At 46.6% G+C, this 16252-nt stretch overlaps 1 protein-coding gene across 19 annotated transcripts in view; it reads right to left on the bottom strand.

Moving 5' to 3' along the window:
• The window catches only part of DGKI (diacylglycerol kinase iota), a 599247-nt gene that overhangs the window by 338046 nt on the left and 244949 nt on the right, over positions 1 to 16252 (bottom strand). For 4 of the 19 annotated variants that reach the window (XM_068277858.1, XM_068277859.1, XM_068277860.1 and 1 more), the window contains exon 1: positions 13808 to 15093. The exons of 12 other annotated variants lie outside the window; for them this stretch is intronic. In XM_068277858.1, coding sequence (XP_068133959.1) covers positions 13808 to 14229 — 422 coding nt within the window. In that variant the 5' untranslated portion in view covers positions 14230 to 15093. Of the gene's footprint in view, positions 1 to 13807; positions 15094 to 16252 lie in introns of those variants that run through there. 3 more of the 19 variants (XM_068277862.1, XM_068277864.1, XM_068277863.1) reach the window with 2 other exon arrangements.

Genomic DNA, 16252 nt, shown 5'->3' with positions numbered 1-16252 from the left:
TTGAACACAGGTGTGTGGTACATTGGTCATATTTTTGAAATGTTACAATCAGTCAGAAAAATTGATTGCAATTCTTGAATTGAACAGATATTTAAAAAATTGTATGGTGTGTGGCCACCTTTAGAGGCTTTCCCAACGTCTGTATAAAGAGGTTTATGAAAGCTGGCAGCCCGGTTTCATGAACAGTGCGATCAGTTACAGAACAGACGCAGCTGCAGCACACATCAAGCAGGCTTGCCGTATCCAGACAGAGGCACGTTCACCTGGACTCATCTCCAGTATTGAATATGTTTTGTTATTTATTGTGAGGAAATAGCTATCAGCCACGCCACAAGAGCAGAGAATTGGAACATCATGGTCACTTGGCATCTATCAGTCTGGTAAATGGATGATATGATACGCTTTTACATTAGTGAGATAAAACAGGAATACAGCCTGAGGCTTGGGGACACGCCCACACACAGCATATACCACACACGCACACACACACACAGCGTACACACACAGCATGCACACAACGCACACAGCATATACCACACACGCGCACTCACAGCGTACACATACACAGCATGCACACAGCGCACGCACACACACAGCATATACCACACAGCGCACGCACACACACAGCATATACCACACAGCGCACGCACACACACAGCATATACCACACACGCACGCACACACACACACACAGGGTACACACACACAGCATGCACACAACGCACACAGCATATACCACACACGCGCACTCACAGCGTACATATACACAGCGCACGCACACACACACCCACACAGAACCCACACACAGAGCACACAGACACACGCACACACACAGAGTGCAGACACAACACGCACACAGAGTGCAGACACACAGACAGACACACCCACACAGAGTGCACACACACAGAGCGCACACACATGCACAGAGCATACACACAGAGTGCAGGCACACAGACAGACACACCCACACACGGGGCATACACACAGAGTGCAGGCACACAGACAGACAGTCACACACACACCATGCCCGCACACACACACACACACACACACACACACACACACACACACACACACACACACACACACACACACACACACACACACACACACACACACACACACACACACACACACAGCTGCAGTAACTATAGACCAGCTCATTAGCTGCACTTTATCTGCTCTGTGGGGTGTGCGTAAAAAACACTTTACACGACAATATTTTGGGGATTTTTTAAACAGATCAGACAATAAAGGTGCCGAGAATTTTGTCATTGGTTGTTCTCTGCGTAGAATGATTAGAGGACAACTCTGGGCAATTCATTTGTGTTTCTTGTTGCCTTATAAATACCATTATAATTTACATCAGAAAAGAAAAAAAGGTATTTTGTTACCTCCTATTCGCCATCATGTCCAGCCATTTCATCATAAAGCAAACCAGATTTAAAAATGGGCTTATAAAAGTTCAATCCTGGGCTACAGGCATAGCCCCTTATGAATGTGGAGTGAGTGTGTTTGTGTGCGTGGAAGGGGGGGGGGGGGGGGGGGCGGTTGTGAGTTACAGCGCAGGAGTTGGGCGCCAGATGACTATTTGTTTACTAAATATCGGTATTAAATACCCTCCCTTGATTTTGAAACACTTTTGTGGCCATCTGAGTGGATGTACCGTATACATCCTCTTCTTTAGCATTTGATGTTTTATAATCACCCACTGGATCCAGAATGTTAGTGCAATTTCAGCACTGCCTCTGATGAACTGGTATTAACCTCGATGAGTCATCGCGGTATCCAGGTTTTCTCCAGTGGGATCACCGTCAAGAAGGAGAAGGCAGATGGACCCATCCAACCGAAAAGGATAGATGGGAAAAACGTCCAAGGAAAAAATTGCAATATCTAGACTCAGAAGTATTAAAAGGACCCTGTCAACCATATTTACATCAGATGGTAGCAGCAAAGGCTTATCCAAGTAGGACCTTCACCAGCACTGCTCCTGTGCAGTGTACCTCTGTTTCATCAAATAAACTATACTGATAATAGAAAGATGGTACCAAAACACATCACCTCTCTTCTACCACTAGCATGGACCTGAACTCTTGCACAGGACAAAAGGAAAAAATAGAGAAATGCAGCCTGTATGTGTTTACAGAGTTTAGCCTGTCTAATTCCCCCTCACCTGTGTCTAATCACAAGTTGTAATTTGATCTCTCAACTGTACCAGCTGACTGCTTCGGCAGAGCAGCTAATTTGAAAACACAGGATGTTAACCCTATGTCTGCTACCATGACAGCAGGAAGTAGGCACACTGCAGATTTATTGCAGGGTTTGTATCAGCTCTAACAAAGAAATGTTTTATTATTTAAAGGTTATAATGATTTTGCTTATCTTTTAGAGCAGAGAAGAAGTTCTGAGTTCAGGTCCGCTTTAACATGCAAGATGGATCACCAGGCACAGAAAAGAGACAGTCAAACCTTCAATATGGCCAGGCTAAAATCCATGGAAAAGGTGCACAGCACTACTGCCACACTAACTCCAGGAAACGATGCCACAATGTTAAACACATCAACTGATGGCCACCAGATCGACCATCTGATAGATCCCTCCCAGATTTGATCAGAGATCTATTACCGACTCACACACTGCTCACCGATTTGAAATTGATTTTGACACGCCAGCTGTGCCCCCTCCCCCCATTTAATCAACCGGAGGGGGCGCGCAGCGGATAGGTGAGATTCTTCCGCACTCACCGCGAGCCCGGGAGGAGGGACACATTACTTAGAGGAAGACCGCTCTGGGGTCTGTTGGATCCATCTGTCATCGGAACATTAAGGGACAGCCGAGGCGAAAATAAACAAATCAAATAAACAATTGTATCCATCTTCCTTCTCCTAAAAAGTAATTTTTAAGAAATTCCACGGTTTTATTTTATGTTTAAATCTACTTTTTAAGTTTTAACTGTTTTATGGTTTTTGCTCAATGACACATTCATTGAAGTATGCCAGAGCTAAAACCTATGAACTATTGATCGTTTGTATCTCTTTCCTGCTCTCAAAAGTCATTTTCTGCTAGGTAAGTGTATTATAGTTGCAATTTCTTATCAGTGAGGGTCACACTGTAGTCACTTCCTGTCCGAGTCAGGACTGAGTCGGCCACTTACTGTACATATTTGATATTTAACTCTTTCAGGCAGAGAAAAAAAAAAAGGAACACAGCCTAGTTATTTGTGTACTAGGCACTGTACATACCCATGTCTATCTCATCATGTCACATATCCCCTCGGGTATCCTTTAAACATTGTTATCGCAACATACCGGTTCGTTTGTTTTGATCAACTCGGCCAGAAATTGGTCAAACCAATCGATCAGATCAACCATGCACCAAATCGACCATGTTACTTCGAAGGGCCAGATATCGGTGCCCTAAATAAGTAATACATGGGCAACTTAAGAACCAACAGGGAGGTCCCAAAGGTCACAGCAGAGTAACACTGACAGAACAGTAGGGATCTGATACGCAAACCAGTACAAACAACAGGGGAGTAGCAAAGACTCATTGCCGGGATAACGCATGTATCGCTATAGTAACACACATGTACCGCTATAGTAACACAAAGTATACTACTAGTGTAAGTCGTTTTCAATCCATTCAATTGTGCTAGTTGTATAACACACGCTACACGCCTGGTGCTAGTACCAGTAAAACATGTGTGCTACCCGTGTTTCCCCAAAAATAAGACACTGTCTTATATTAATTTTTGCTCCAAAAGATGTGCTAGGGCTTCTTTTCAGAGGATGTCTTATTTTTTGGGGAAACACTGGTAGTTTTCCTATACAAAATGTATATACTGCATGCCATGCTGAAACATTAGCAGCATGCATAGAGCTTGTGGTTTGCAGATATTGGCTCTCACTTACAAGAAATTGATTCTGCTGATCATGTGGGTAATGCTGGGAATACACAGTGTGTTTTTGCGGCTCGATTCTGCCGCGTAATCGATTCCCTGCTCGATTTTGCGCCCGATTCTCTTATCTTCCATTTGTTTTTCTTATCTTTTCCCATTGTTCCCTAGGTGAAACTGAGCGCGGAATCGATTGGGCAAGAGATCGGACATGTCGGAAATGATCAATCGAGCCATCTAAATGGCTCAAAAACATACCGTGTATTCCCAGCATAAGAGTCTATTTCTTGCAAACAGAGAACTCTGTCAGGCTCCCCAGAGCTATGATAGGATAAGTTGTGTGTCCTGGGAAAAGGTGAAGAGGTGAAGTGCTGCTGATGCTTATTACGACAGATCAGGAGGGCTGGCTCCAACAAAAACACAAATTGCCTGACACATATACAGGACTGTAGAACTTACATTATACTGCTGCTCTCCTGTATCCAGGCTTTGTATAGAGCGTGACTTGCTGGTGTCATGTGGGCTGCTCCTAGGGCTTACATTCGGGGGATGTCTTATATTTCAAGCATGCTAGGAATTCCTGCTAGAGCTTATTCTCAGGGGATGTCTTATTTTAGGGCAGCGCTGTCCAACTGGCGGCCCGCGGGCCGCATCCGGCCCGACAGGCCTCCTGTTGCGGCCCGCTCGTCTCCCCGAGATGCAGGCATGGCGTGCGCTATGGGCGCCATGCCTGCTCCTTCTTGTGTGGCCTCTCCTGTGTCCCCGCTGCCTCACAGCTCAGACCTCACAGATCGCGGAGACTGAGGCAAACAGAGTGTGCATGGTACCCGCACGGAGTACGTCACATGCGGAAGTGACATCATTAGTCACTTCCGCATGTGACGTTCTGCCGCGCGGGTGTCATGCGCGCGCTCTGCTTGCTTTAGTCGCCGCGATCTGTGAGGTCTGAGCTGTGAGGCAGCGGGGACACCGACACAGCAGCGGGTCAGAGGTAACGGGCGATGCACGGGACACCTCGCTATCTAGCTGGGGGGGACACCTGCCACTATCTAACTGGGGGGGGGGGGCACCTGTCACTATCTAACCGGGGGGACACCTGTCACTATCTCACTGGGGGGGAACCTGTCACTATCTCACTGGGGGGGCACCTGTCAATATCTAACTGGGGGGGCACCTGTCACTATCTAACTGGGGGGGGGGGGGGCACCTGTCACTATCTAACTGGGTGGGGACCTGGCACTATCTAACTGTGGGGGCACCTGTCACTAACTGTGGGGACACCTGTCACTATCTCACTGGGAGGGACACCTGTCACTATCTAACTGGGGGGACACCTGTCACTATCTAACTGGGGGGGACACCTGTCACTATCTAACTGGGGGGGCACCTGTCACTATCTAACTGGGGGGGCACCTGTCACTATCTAACTGGGGGGCACCTGTCACTATCTCACTGGGGGGGCACCTGTCACTATCTCACTGGGGGGGCACCTGTCACTATCTAACTGGGGGGGGCACCTGTCACTATCTCACTGGGGGGGGGGGGGGGCACCTGTCACTATCTCACTGGGGGGGCACCTGTCACTATCTCACTGGGGGGGCACCTGTCACTATCTCACTGGGGGGACACCTGTCACTATCTCACTGGGGGAACACCTGTCACTATCTCACTGGGGGAACACCTGTCACTATCTAACTAACTGGGGGGACACCTGTCACTATCTAACTGGGGAAACACCTGTCACTATCTAACTGGGGAAACACCTGTCACTATCTAACTGGGGGGGCACCTGTCACTATCTAACTGGGGGGGGGGCACCTGTCACTATCTCATCTGGCCACACCACAGCATCACCGCCAGCCCGGCCACAGCAGCACCGCAAGGTCTTTCAGCCCACACATCATCACCAATCTGGCCAAAAACACTATTGCCAGGCCAGCCAGGCACAGCAGCCAGTAGAGGAGAATTCAGAAGCCAGGTGAGAGGTGTCTACCATATTAAGGGGGCATTCTGCCTATTTATGTGAAATGCTGTCTATTTATGTGCCTCATGACTGCTGAATTTGTCTTGTTGGGGGCCTCATGATTTGTTGGGGACATCACGATTGCTGAATTTGTCTTGATGGGGGCCTCAAGATTGCTGAATTTGTCTTGTTGGGGGTCACATGATTGCGAACTGCGAGACTATGGAAAAGCTGAATCATCATCATGAGACAATAGCATTAAACCTACTTTTTTAGCTTTTTAAAATGGAAAATAAAACTGGGAGGTTCTAAAAAAAAATACATTTTTCAGGAGTAGGATGGATGAAATTGTTTATCTTCAGAGTTTATTTTCAACTTGGATTTTCCATAATGTTCATGTATGAGTTAAAACGTTTGTATGTAGTTTAAATTGCTGTTGCCACTTTGCGATAGATAAGTGACTTTTGGGTTGCAGTTTGGGCACTCGGCCTCCAAAAGGTTCGCCACCACTGTCCTAATCTAATGTCCCACGTTGCTAAGTTCATGTAAATTTGTCTCCACCCATGGCCACACCCATATTCTGGTCCATGGCCACACCCATTTTTGCTCTACTCACAACGGAACCCCCATGGTTTTTGGCACGCCGTGTGCGCCACGCATCTTCACCAAAATCTTAAATTGCATTTAGTGGAAAGTGCTGACAATCTAATTGTCCTTTAATTGCATTTTTTTCCGGGGGGGGGGAAGGGGGGGTCTGCGGCTTTAGCAAGAACCTTCGGCCCTCCACCATGGGGTCTGAAAAAAAAATGGCCCTCCATGCCCGTGAAGTTGGACAGCACTGCTTTAGGGGAAACACAAAGCAGAAAAAACGAGAGCCCAATATGGTGGAGTATGTATTGGAACAGGGAGAAAAATTGAATCGTAAGTATTATACTTACAAACATGGGTTACCCCTGAGGCAACCACTGTACAGGCAGGTGGGGAGATTAGGCCTGTCCTCACTCAGGATTAAGATGTCGCTCTCTGTAGATAGAAGAAAAAGGGTGTACCACTCTTCCACCAGGGTTGGAGAACTGTCCAGAGGTGCCAAGCTGTTATTGGACCCCGAGCTGTGTGATACTCCGGTTGTTTATTGCCTGATGAAGTGGGATTGTGCCCATGAAACGCGTTGCAGTTTTATCTAGGAGTATGTGAATAAATTATTTCTTCCTGAAGCGACAGCATCGTGTCTGTTTTGGTGTGGCTGGTTCACCACCGCCACCCGAATGTTTTAAAGAGACTCCGTAACAAAAATTTCATCCGGTTTTCTTCCATCCTACAAGTTCCAAAATCTATTCTAATGTGTTTTGGCTTACTGCAGCACGTTCTACTATCACCATCTCTGTAATAAATCAACTTATCTCTCTCCTGTCAGACTTGTCAGCCTGTGTCTGGAAGGCTGCCAAGTTCTTCAGTGTTGTGGTTCTGTGATGCATCTCCCCCCTCCAGGCCCCTCTCTGCACACTGCCTGTGTGTTATTTAGATTAGTGCAGCTTCTCTCTGCTCTATTATCTTTTACAAGCTATATAAATCCTCCTCTGAGCTGGCTGGGCTTTCACATACTGAGGAATTACATACAGGCAGAGCTGTCTGCACTCTGCAGGAAGAAACAGCCTGACACTTCAGTGGAAGATAGCTGCAGGGGGAAAGAAACACACAAATGATCTCTTGAGATTAAAAAGGAAGGCTGTATACAGCCTGCTTGTGTATGGATGTATTTTCTATGTGTGGACATACTGTACATCAACCTACTTCCTGTTTTGGTGGCCATTTTGTTTGTTTATAAACAAACTTTTTAAAACTGTTTTTAACCACTTTTAATGCGGCGGGGAGCAGCAAAATTGTGACAGAGGGTAATAGGAGATGTCCCCTAACGCACTGGTATGTTTACTTTTGTGCGATTTTAACAATACAGATTCTCTTTAAACCTTTTATCATATTTTATCCTTTTGGTGCCTCTGTTCATCCTTCTATTTAGGGGAAACACGGTACTTGCGCCCAGCAAATTTAACAGCGGTTCTTCATCAGGCCCTAAACCCTTATACGCACGTCAGATACAAGCTGGCTGAGGCAGCCGCTAACAACCGCCTCAGCAGATAGTCAGGCATATTTACAGCGATCCTTGACTGATGCCGCGCAAGAGATTTGCCCGACAGATCTACTCACCCCCAGCAATGGCGATTTTATTGTTCACGGGACTCTCCCTGCCTGCCGCATGACATCCTGCACACAACTCTCCAATGTCCCTCCAACCCCCCCTCCCCCCCCATAGTAGCACAGCGTGTCATCAGCTACACAGCTGACATGTCTGTGCACCCCGGCTCAGCAATGTCGCTTAAAGCAGTAGGATCAGCCATACCATGTCAGGGAAAAAAAACACATATATAAGTAGATAAATACTTGATCTACTTACATAACATGTGTATTGCACTGTCCACGTTTTGATTTCAGTGAATGTTATATAGTAAATGACAAGAATTCTGTTCTTGGTGGGGGCCATGTCTTTTGCCCACAGTTAAGGCTAACTCGTGATGTCATTTCTGCCCTTTACTTTTTTTCTTGTCTCCTCCAATCGCTGAGTCGCCTCAGCCTTGCTTGTAAACCCAAGTGAGTAGGGGATTAGGTTTCAGATAAGCAGCTGGCAGGGAAATAAAGGGAAGAGGAGGAATAGATTATAGATAAAAAGAAACCCCAGCATGCAATTCTTTGGCACGACAACTAAAGGGCTAGTGCTCCTTAAGTATGTGATAACTCCAAATTATAACAGCAGAAAAAAGTTTTGCAAGTTTTGAATGCAGGATTAGCATCTTTATCACTTAATACACTCAGACCAGTTGCAGTTGAAATTTGATTTTTATGGTGACGATACCGCTTTAAGGGGATCTAGTCCTGATCGCACCGGGTGACATCCATCACAGGTGTGTATGCACCCTCCTAGGTTTATCTCTAGACAAAAAAACTGTTTCAATGTGCATTTTCCAATGAAGGTACCTTCTAATCAGGTGCTTTGTCATCATACAATCAGTTTGTATTGTCCAGATCTTATTCCGGGTTCCTTTGAAGTCTGGAAGGAATCTCGGAAATGTGCATTGAGAGGAACAGAGTCGTGAAAGAACACGTTAATTTGTTTGCATTCCAACATGTGCTACATTTTCCAACAGGAAGCACTATAATTACCACAAATCATCCCTTTACTGACACATATGAATTAAACAGGCTCTGCGGCTGATCGCATTCAGGTACAGTACTGGCGGAAAGCAATTATCCAGCGTAACCTACATATACTAGTAAAGAATAAATGTTGGAAGGCTATCCCTCTCTGATGGGCAGCCCAGCTGTTATCAGAGTATATACACTGCACACACATTTTGTTGTAGGACAATGGAGGACTGCACTGAACGAGCTGATTTTTTTAAGGCTCTTCTTGACAAATCTCTGTGTGTATAAATCTACTGCTGCTCTTCTGTTTACTGCTAGCTCAATCAACACCACAACATCAGAAATCCGCAGACAACTTTATTAAAACAAGCAGGGGCGTAACTAGAAATCACTGGGCCCCCCTGCAAAACTTTGGATGGGGCCCCCTCCCACCACCATCCCCCCCTCCCCCCCACTTTCTGCACAGGTAAACTGAGAACCAATGTTATTCAGTTGGCTAGCGCCCACTTGAATGTGTTTTCCCCATGCAGATAAAAATAGCAGTGAAGCACTGCAGGCATTTTCTCTATCAATTACGTTCGTTTCTGTGATAAAACGTGCATGCTTTCACATATAAGGTCACTCATGGTGTGCAGAAAACGCATATAGAAAACCAACAGACGAGCGTGCTCACAGCCTCAGCTTATTACACTCCCTCTGTCCATCTCTGATGGAGCAGAACTGGCTCTGCAGACTTCTCCAGCATCACTACAGTACACAGCACTTGGGGAGGAGTAGAGGTTGGGGGCTGGGCACTTAACACACTTAGGGACTGCCTACAGAACTTTGTCTACAAAACTTTGTATGATTTGTTATCAGTGGTTGAGCAGATGCAGTCATTAGAACAATTGTGCAGAGAGCAGAAAGTTTTTCTTCTCTGTGCCCTTAGTTGTCAGCCTCTCAGCACAAGGAAAAGAGTCAGTCTCTCCTCACGGGGCCCCTGTGGCTTCTGGGCCCCCCTGCAGCTGCATCCCTTGCAGGGTCTATTGTTACGCCCCTGAAGACAGGCCGGACATACAGTAACACTACAGTACTAGAGGAGTTGGTGCAAAGACAGCATGGCTATCAATGTATGGCTTCAGTTTAAGTCTGAAGGCAAAAATAAAAAAACAGTAACTTACGTGGAGCCTCTTGCAGCCCCCTAGAGTCGTCCTGTTGTCCTTCCGGGACCCTCAGCCAGCAGCGGCGACCCCCACAAAGCTGGCCAGCCTCCTCACTGCTTCCCCATTGCCGAGAACGTTCTGCGCATGCGCGGTACGCGGAAATCGCTACTGGGCATGCATTTTGTGCACATGCACAGCGATTAAATATTACACTTTGTAATATTTTATCACTGCTAACATTTTTAGGTATAGCTGCTATTAACATGGGAGCCTATGGTGGCACAAACCCACTGTCAGGACATGTGGCGCCTACTCCACTCATTTGTCAAATTCGGATCACCTGCGGCCTGGACCATGACAGCAGGTTCTGTCATGAATGGCTATTCCACAACCAATCTTTTCCTGCTGCTGAGCTGCAACCAACCTTCCCAGCCTGACTATCACACACCCTGCTGAGAAGGATGCACTGTTTGCAAATACTGCCCCATACACGGCCGGGCCTAGCCTGCAGTCAAGCACATGCACCTAATGTTTTCACAACTTCTACAGCAGCCATTTACCTCGTATCCTCACATCTCAGATGGAAACATTAAACACACAGTGACTCATACTATGGTGACACCGCTATAGCAGAAGTCTCTTATCTCCAGGAACACGATAATTGCATAAAACCGCTGAGCTCCACACAAACTGCTAGGAAGATAAAACTTGTTATTTAGCAGGCTTCTGTAAATCAATACACAAAGCAGACTCTCGATATAGCGAGGACGAGATCTTCTGAAAAGCGCGGCTGCCAATTTAAGCAATTGCTTTGTTACTTAAAATAGAATATCAAGCAGTGAAAAATATACACAGCCGTTTGTAAGTGTTATGTCACATTAAAGACTAAAGGCCACCATACACTATTAGATCACAATCAATATGCATCTGATATTCCTCACGTACCTGATTACCAACTTGCATTATTTATTATTTGCAAATATTCCATCACAGATCGAAACAATATTGTTCACATCACTGCTTGTCACCCCCCCCCCCCCCCCCCTGTGCTTCTATCCATGACCCCACACTCCGTCACACCTCACCACTGACGCTATACCTCCTATACCCTTACCGATACCCACACTTTCACTTGTGCCCACACTCTCCATGCCACACATGCCCTCACCCCATACCTACACTCCCACCTGTGCCCCCACCCTCCATCCCACCCATGCCCTCACCTCTTACTCACACTCCCACCTGTGCATCCACCCTCCATCCACACTTTGTTCTCACCCTATACCCACACTTCCACCTGTGCTCCCACTATCCATGCCACCCATGCCCTCACCTGATACTTACACTCCCACCTGTGCTCCCACTATCCATGCCACCCATGCCCTGACCCGATACCCACACTCCCACCTGTGCTCCCACTATCCATGCCACCCATGCCCTCACCCGATACCCACACTCCCACCTGTGCTCCCACTATCCATGCCACCCATGTCCTCACCCGATACCCACACTCCCACCTGTGCTCCCACTATCCATGCCACCCATGTCCTCACCTGATACTTACACTCCCACCTGTGCTCCCACTATCCATGCCACCCATGCCCTCACCCGATACCCACACTCCCACCTGTGCTCCCACTATCCATGCCACCCATGCCCTCACCCGATACCCACACTTCCACCTGTGCTCCCACTATCCATGCCACCCATGTCCTCACCCGATACCCACACTCCCACCTGTGCTCCCACTATCCATGCCACCCATGCCCTCACCTGATACTTACACTCCCACCTGTGCTCCCACTATCCATGCCACCCATGCCCTCACCCGATACCCACACTCCCACCTGTGCTCCCACTATCCATGCCACCCATGCCCTCACCCGATACCCACACTCCCACCTGTGCTCCCACTATCCATGCCACCCATGCCCTCACCCGATACCAACACTCGCACCTGTGCTCTCACCATCCATGCCACCCATGCCCTCACCTAATACTCAGTCTCCCACCTGTGCTCCCACCATTCGTGCCCTCATGCCCTCACCCGATACCAACACACCTACCTGTGCTCCCACCATCCATGCCTCCCATGCCCTCACCTGATACTCACACTCCCACCTGTGCTCCCACCATTTGTGCCCTCATGCCAAACCTAGACTTCCTCCTATGCTCCCATTATCCATGCCTTTACCCCCTAACCACACTCCCACCTGTGTGCCCACCCTCCATGCCACCCATGCCTTCACCCCTTAACCACACTCCCACCTGTGCCGCCACCATCCATCGCACCCATGCCCTCACTCCTTAACCACACTCCCACCTGTGCCACCACCATCCATCACACCCAGGCCCTCACCCCTTAACCATACTCCCACCTTTCCCCCCACCCTCCACCCCACCAGATGCCTACACTTCCACCTGTGCACCCACCATCCATGTCACCCATGCCTTTAACCCACGCTTGCAAGCCGACCTTTGCCCCCACCTCCCAATCCACCCATGCCCTCACCTCTTATCCACACTTCCACCAGTGCCACCACCATCCATCGCAAACATGCCCTCACCCCTTAACCACACTCCCACCTATCCCCCCACCCTCCACCCACCAGATGCCCTCACCCCTTACTCACTCTCCCTCCCGCGCATCCACCCTTCATACAACCTACAAGCTCACCAAATACCCACACTTTCACCTGTGCTACCACCATCTATGCCACCCATGCTTCACCCCTTACCCAGCTTAACACGCATGGCGCTAATAGGGTAACAGACGGTGCTACCCTGGCGTTAGGACCAGTAAAATTGCTGTGCACTTCCTGCGCACAGCAAAATTACCGCTTTTCGCACATCAGGTCCATGGAGAGCTAATTCATGAAATAAACAGATATGGAGAAATAAATCATGAATAAAGTCAGATAAGGAGAGATACATCATTACTTAAGTCAGATAACGATAGATAAACCATGAGTCAAGACAGATAAGGAAAGATAAATTGAGAGTTAAAGTGTACCTGAGATAGCAAAAAAATGTACATACATGGGGCTTCCTCCAGCCCCCTTCAGGCTCTTTGGTCCCTCGCCATCCTTCTGGGCCACCTTGATCCTCCGCTACATCACCAGGTAATTCATCCAGTCTGGGCTAGTCAGTGTAGGTGCAATCCGGCCATGCGCGCTCCTCCGTCGTGCTCCCGCTCCCTGCGCATTCCTCCGTTGTGCAGGCGCAGAACGCTCCAGTCAATTGGAGTGCGATAGGGCGCATGTGCATGGCCGCGCAGTGCAGTTCCCCCCACCGGGATGAATTACTGCGCCGTCTAGCAAAGGATCGAGGCGGCTCAAGGGGATGGCAAGGAACCAATGAACCTCAAAGGGGCTGGAGGAAGCCCCAGATATGTATATTTTTTCCCTTTTTTGTTATCTCAGGTTTCCTTTAAAAAGCAAGGTAAAATAAAAAAAATACATTTTGACAATCAACCCCAATGTGTTTGTTGAATCTAATGGCTAATCTATTAAAAATGTTGTTATAGTGTATGGTGGCCTGTAGTTGCTGCTACTAGTCACAGCTGCTAAGATATTAGTTGAATGATGGGGCTACTCAGGTGCACCCTACCTTGTCTGTTCGTTGTCTCCCATTTCCTCTTCTGAGCTCTCGCTATGAGACGTGTAACTGTCTTCGTCATCACCTTGCTCGGAAGCCTGCTGACCGGTCTTGACCAATTTACAATCCATCCATATCTCCCAGAGCAGATCTTCTACAGTCTTAATTTTATCATTTTTTAAAGTATACTTAGTTATATTTTTGACTGCAAAACGTGGGTTGACTCTTAGGGGCGCTGTACTCGATTTTCGTCGGCTGTCCCCCTTTTTTTTGTTTGGAGTCATCAGTATGGAAACCCTTCGCTGGTTGAGCAGGTCCGTGGAAGGACCACCAATTCCTGACTTGCGTCTGACTTTAGATGCCGCCAGACTCATTCGCCGCTCAGTTTCAAGCGGGTGAGTCTTACCGAAATGCCGGTGAAAGAAGCTCTCCATGGTGTAAAACCGGTGTAGCCGGCAAAAGGACTCAAATAAACGTGGGTCTGGTCCAGAACGTCACAAGATATATTCATGAAACAAAAGCAATGTTGACTAGTCCTGCTTTCAGCAATCCCGTACTTGGAAGTGTTATGCTAAAATACTCCTTAAATTTTATGGTGTCAGAATAATTTCAGCAACCTCATGACGTAGCCATCCACTGTACGTTACCTTTGCTCTACTGCTTAAAATTCTCACAACAAATTCTCTACTGTGCCATTGTAATCTTATATTTTTTCAAAAAGTGGTCAAAACTTGACTGTTTCAGTTCAAATAAACAACATGTCAGGTTGTAAAAAAAAAAGCACATATTACACAACCCACTCTGCTGTCAGCTGGGAGAAGTGGGGATTAAATTCCAGTTTTGCAAATGAAAAAAAAATGAAATAGCCCTGTTAGACTTCCAGATCTAACATAGTCTACGTAAAAAATCCTCAAGTGACCCATGTTTACTTTGCCCAGGAAGCAATAGAACTGACCTTTCTGGCCCAGCTCTTTCAGGGGAGTTAAAACACTATGAATTAGACAGGTTGTTTCCAAATTTACACTGAACTGCACTGTTTCTAACAACGCCTTGCACTCTCGGATATGTTCTCGCTGTGAAAAGCTGTAAGGAAAGAGGAAGGCAAAGGGAGGACCGATTGCGTTGTAACAACACGTCCCTTTATAACCCTTGAATTTTCAGATTATTAGTGGTGGAGTCTGACAGTTGCTGTGACAAGTGTCTGTGAAAGGTACACTAATGATCGCATTCGGTGGCACAACCAAGAGTCCGGGCCTCAACATCTCATTTCTGCCGAAACGTCTCCTGGTCGCCCACTCCTGTTCTCCCCCTCCCTATCTAGTCCCTCAACTTCAAAAGCTACTGTTTAGTTGATATGAGATTAAGACAGAAATGCAGTCAAGGCGAATGCCTAGAATAGAACTCTATCACTTTTTAGGTCACAGTCTTTTTTTGTTTTGTAACGCTGCAATTTGTACTCCTAAGTTGGAAATGGTGAGGTAACATAGACAGCCTAATACTAGATATGGAATTTTGGCTTATTTGCTTGTGGTCCTTTACATCTTTCTTTGGGGAAAGGAAAACTAGGAAGGAGCCTTGAGCAAAGTTTTGTAATAAATTAAAATTAACAGGAAAAGCATAGGGTAATTGAGATTTTTTTCTTATTTACTGGTCTACTACCGGTATAAATCAACTATTTTCTATAGACATACGGAACCATGCAGAAAAGGAATGGGTTGAAGGGACGAAGCTTAATGAGTTCAATTTTAATTGAGTCCAGAGTGACATCAGTTCAAAACATAGCAATAATGGTACATGGGGCAGACTCAAATTTCTGTCAGTAGAACCAATGGACGTTTCTAAGCATGACACAAACGTATTAAACATTTAGGCCTTCTCTATGGAGAATTTTTGACCACTGTGTGAGACCATAGATAACAATGCTATTTCTTCAAAGAATTCTTACTTTCCTTGAATCATTTGGGCTTTCCAAGTTTATTAGCCAAACTTGAAGGTTATATGTCTTTTTTAACCTCCTTGACAATATATCGTTGTAGCAATTTACCTTAATTTTTCTCCGCTAGTGAAATTATTAAGCCTTTCCTTTCTCGTCATGAAGGTAGCTATCAAGATCTGGCTTGCCTTAGGGTAAGGCCGATACTGTCCATCACTTGAACTTCAAAGCAAAGGCCAAAAAGATACATATACATTCGTACAAGTTTGTTAGAACTATATACGATATTCTAAACTTATGTACCATCCAACCAATAATGAATCAGCTCAGTTTGCTATTAGTGTATATTCCTTTAATAATCACCAGAGGATGCATTATGGCAATATATAAACCTTCGCTCAAGGATTGGAAAACCCACAACCAGAAAGCATTTAGCTTAATAACCCCCTATACAGAGTGGGAAGGGTGGTAAATATATTGAGGAGGCCACTATAGGTAGTGCAGGTATTGTAGGGGCTGAAGCA

This window comes from Hyperolius riggenbachi, chromosome 3, assembly GCF_040937935.1.
Source record: "Hyperolius riggenbachi isolate aHypRig1 chromosome 3, aHypRig1.pri, whole genome shotgun sequence".
Classification (NCBI taxonomy): domain Eukaryota; kingdom Metazoa; phylum Chordata; class Amphibia; order Anura; family Hyperoliidae; genus Hyperolius; species Hyperolius riggenbachi.
This window is presented reverse-complemented; position numbering and strand designations above follow the sequence as displayed.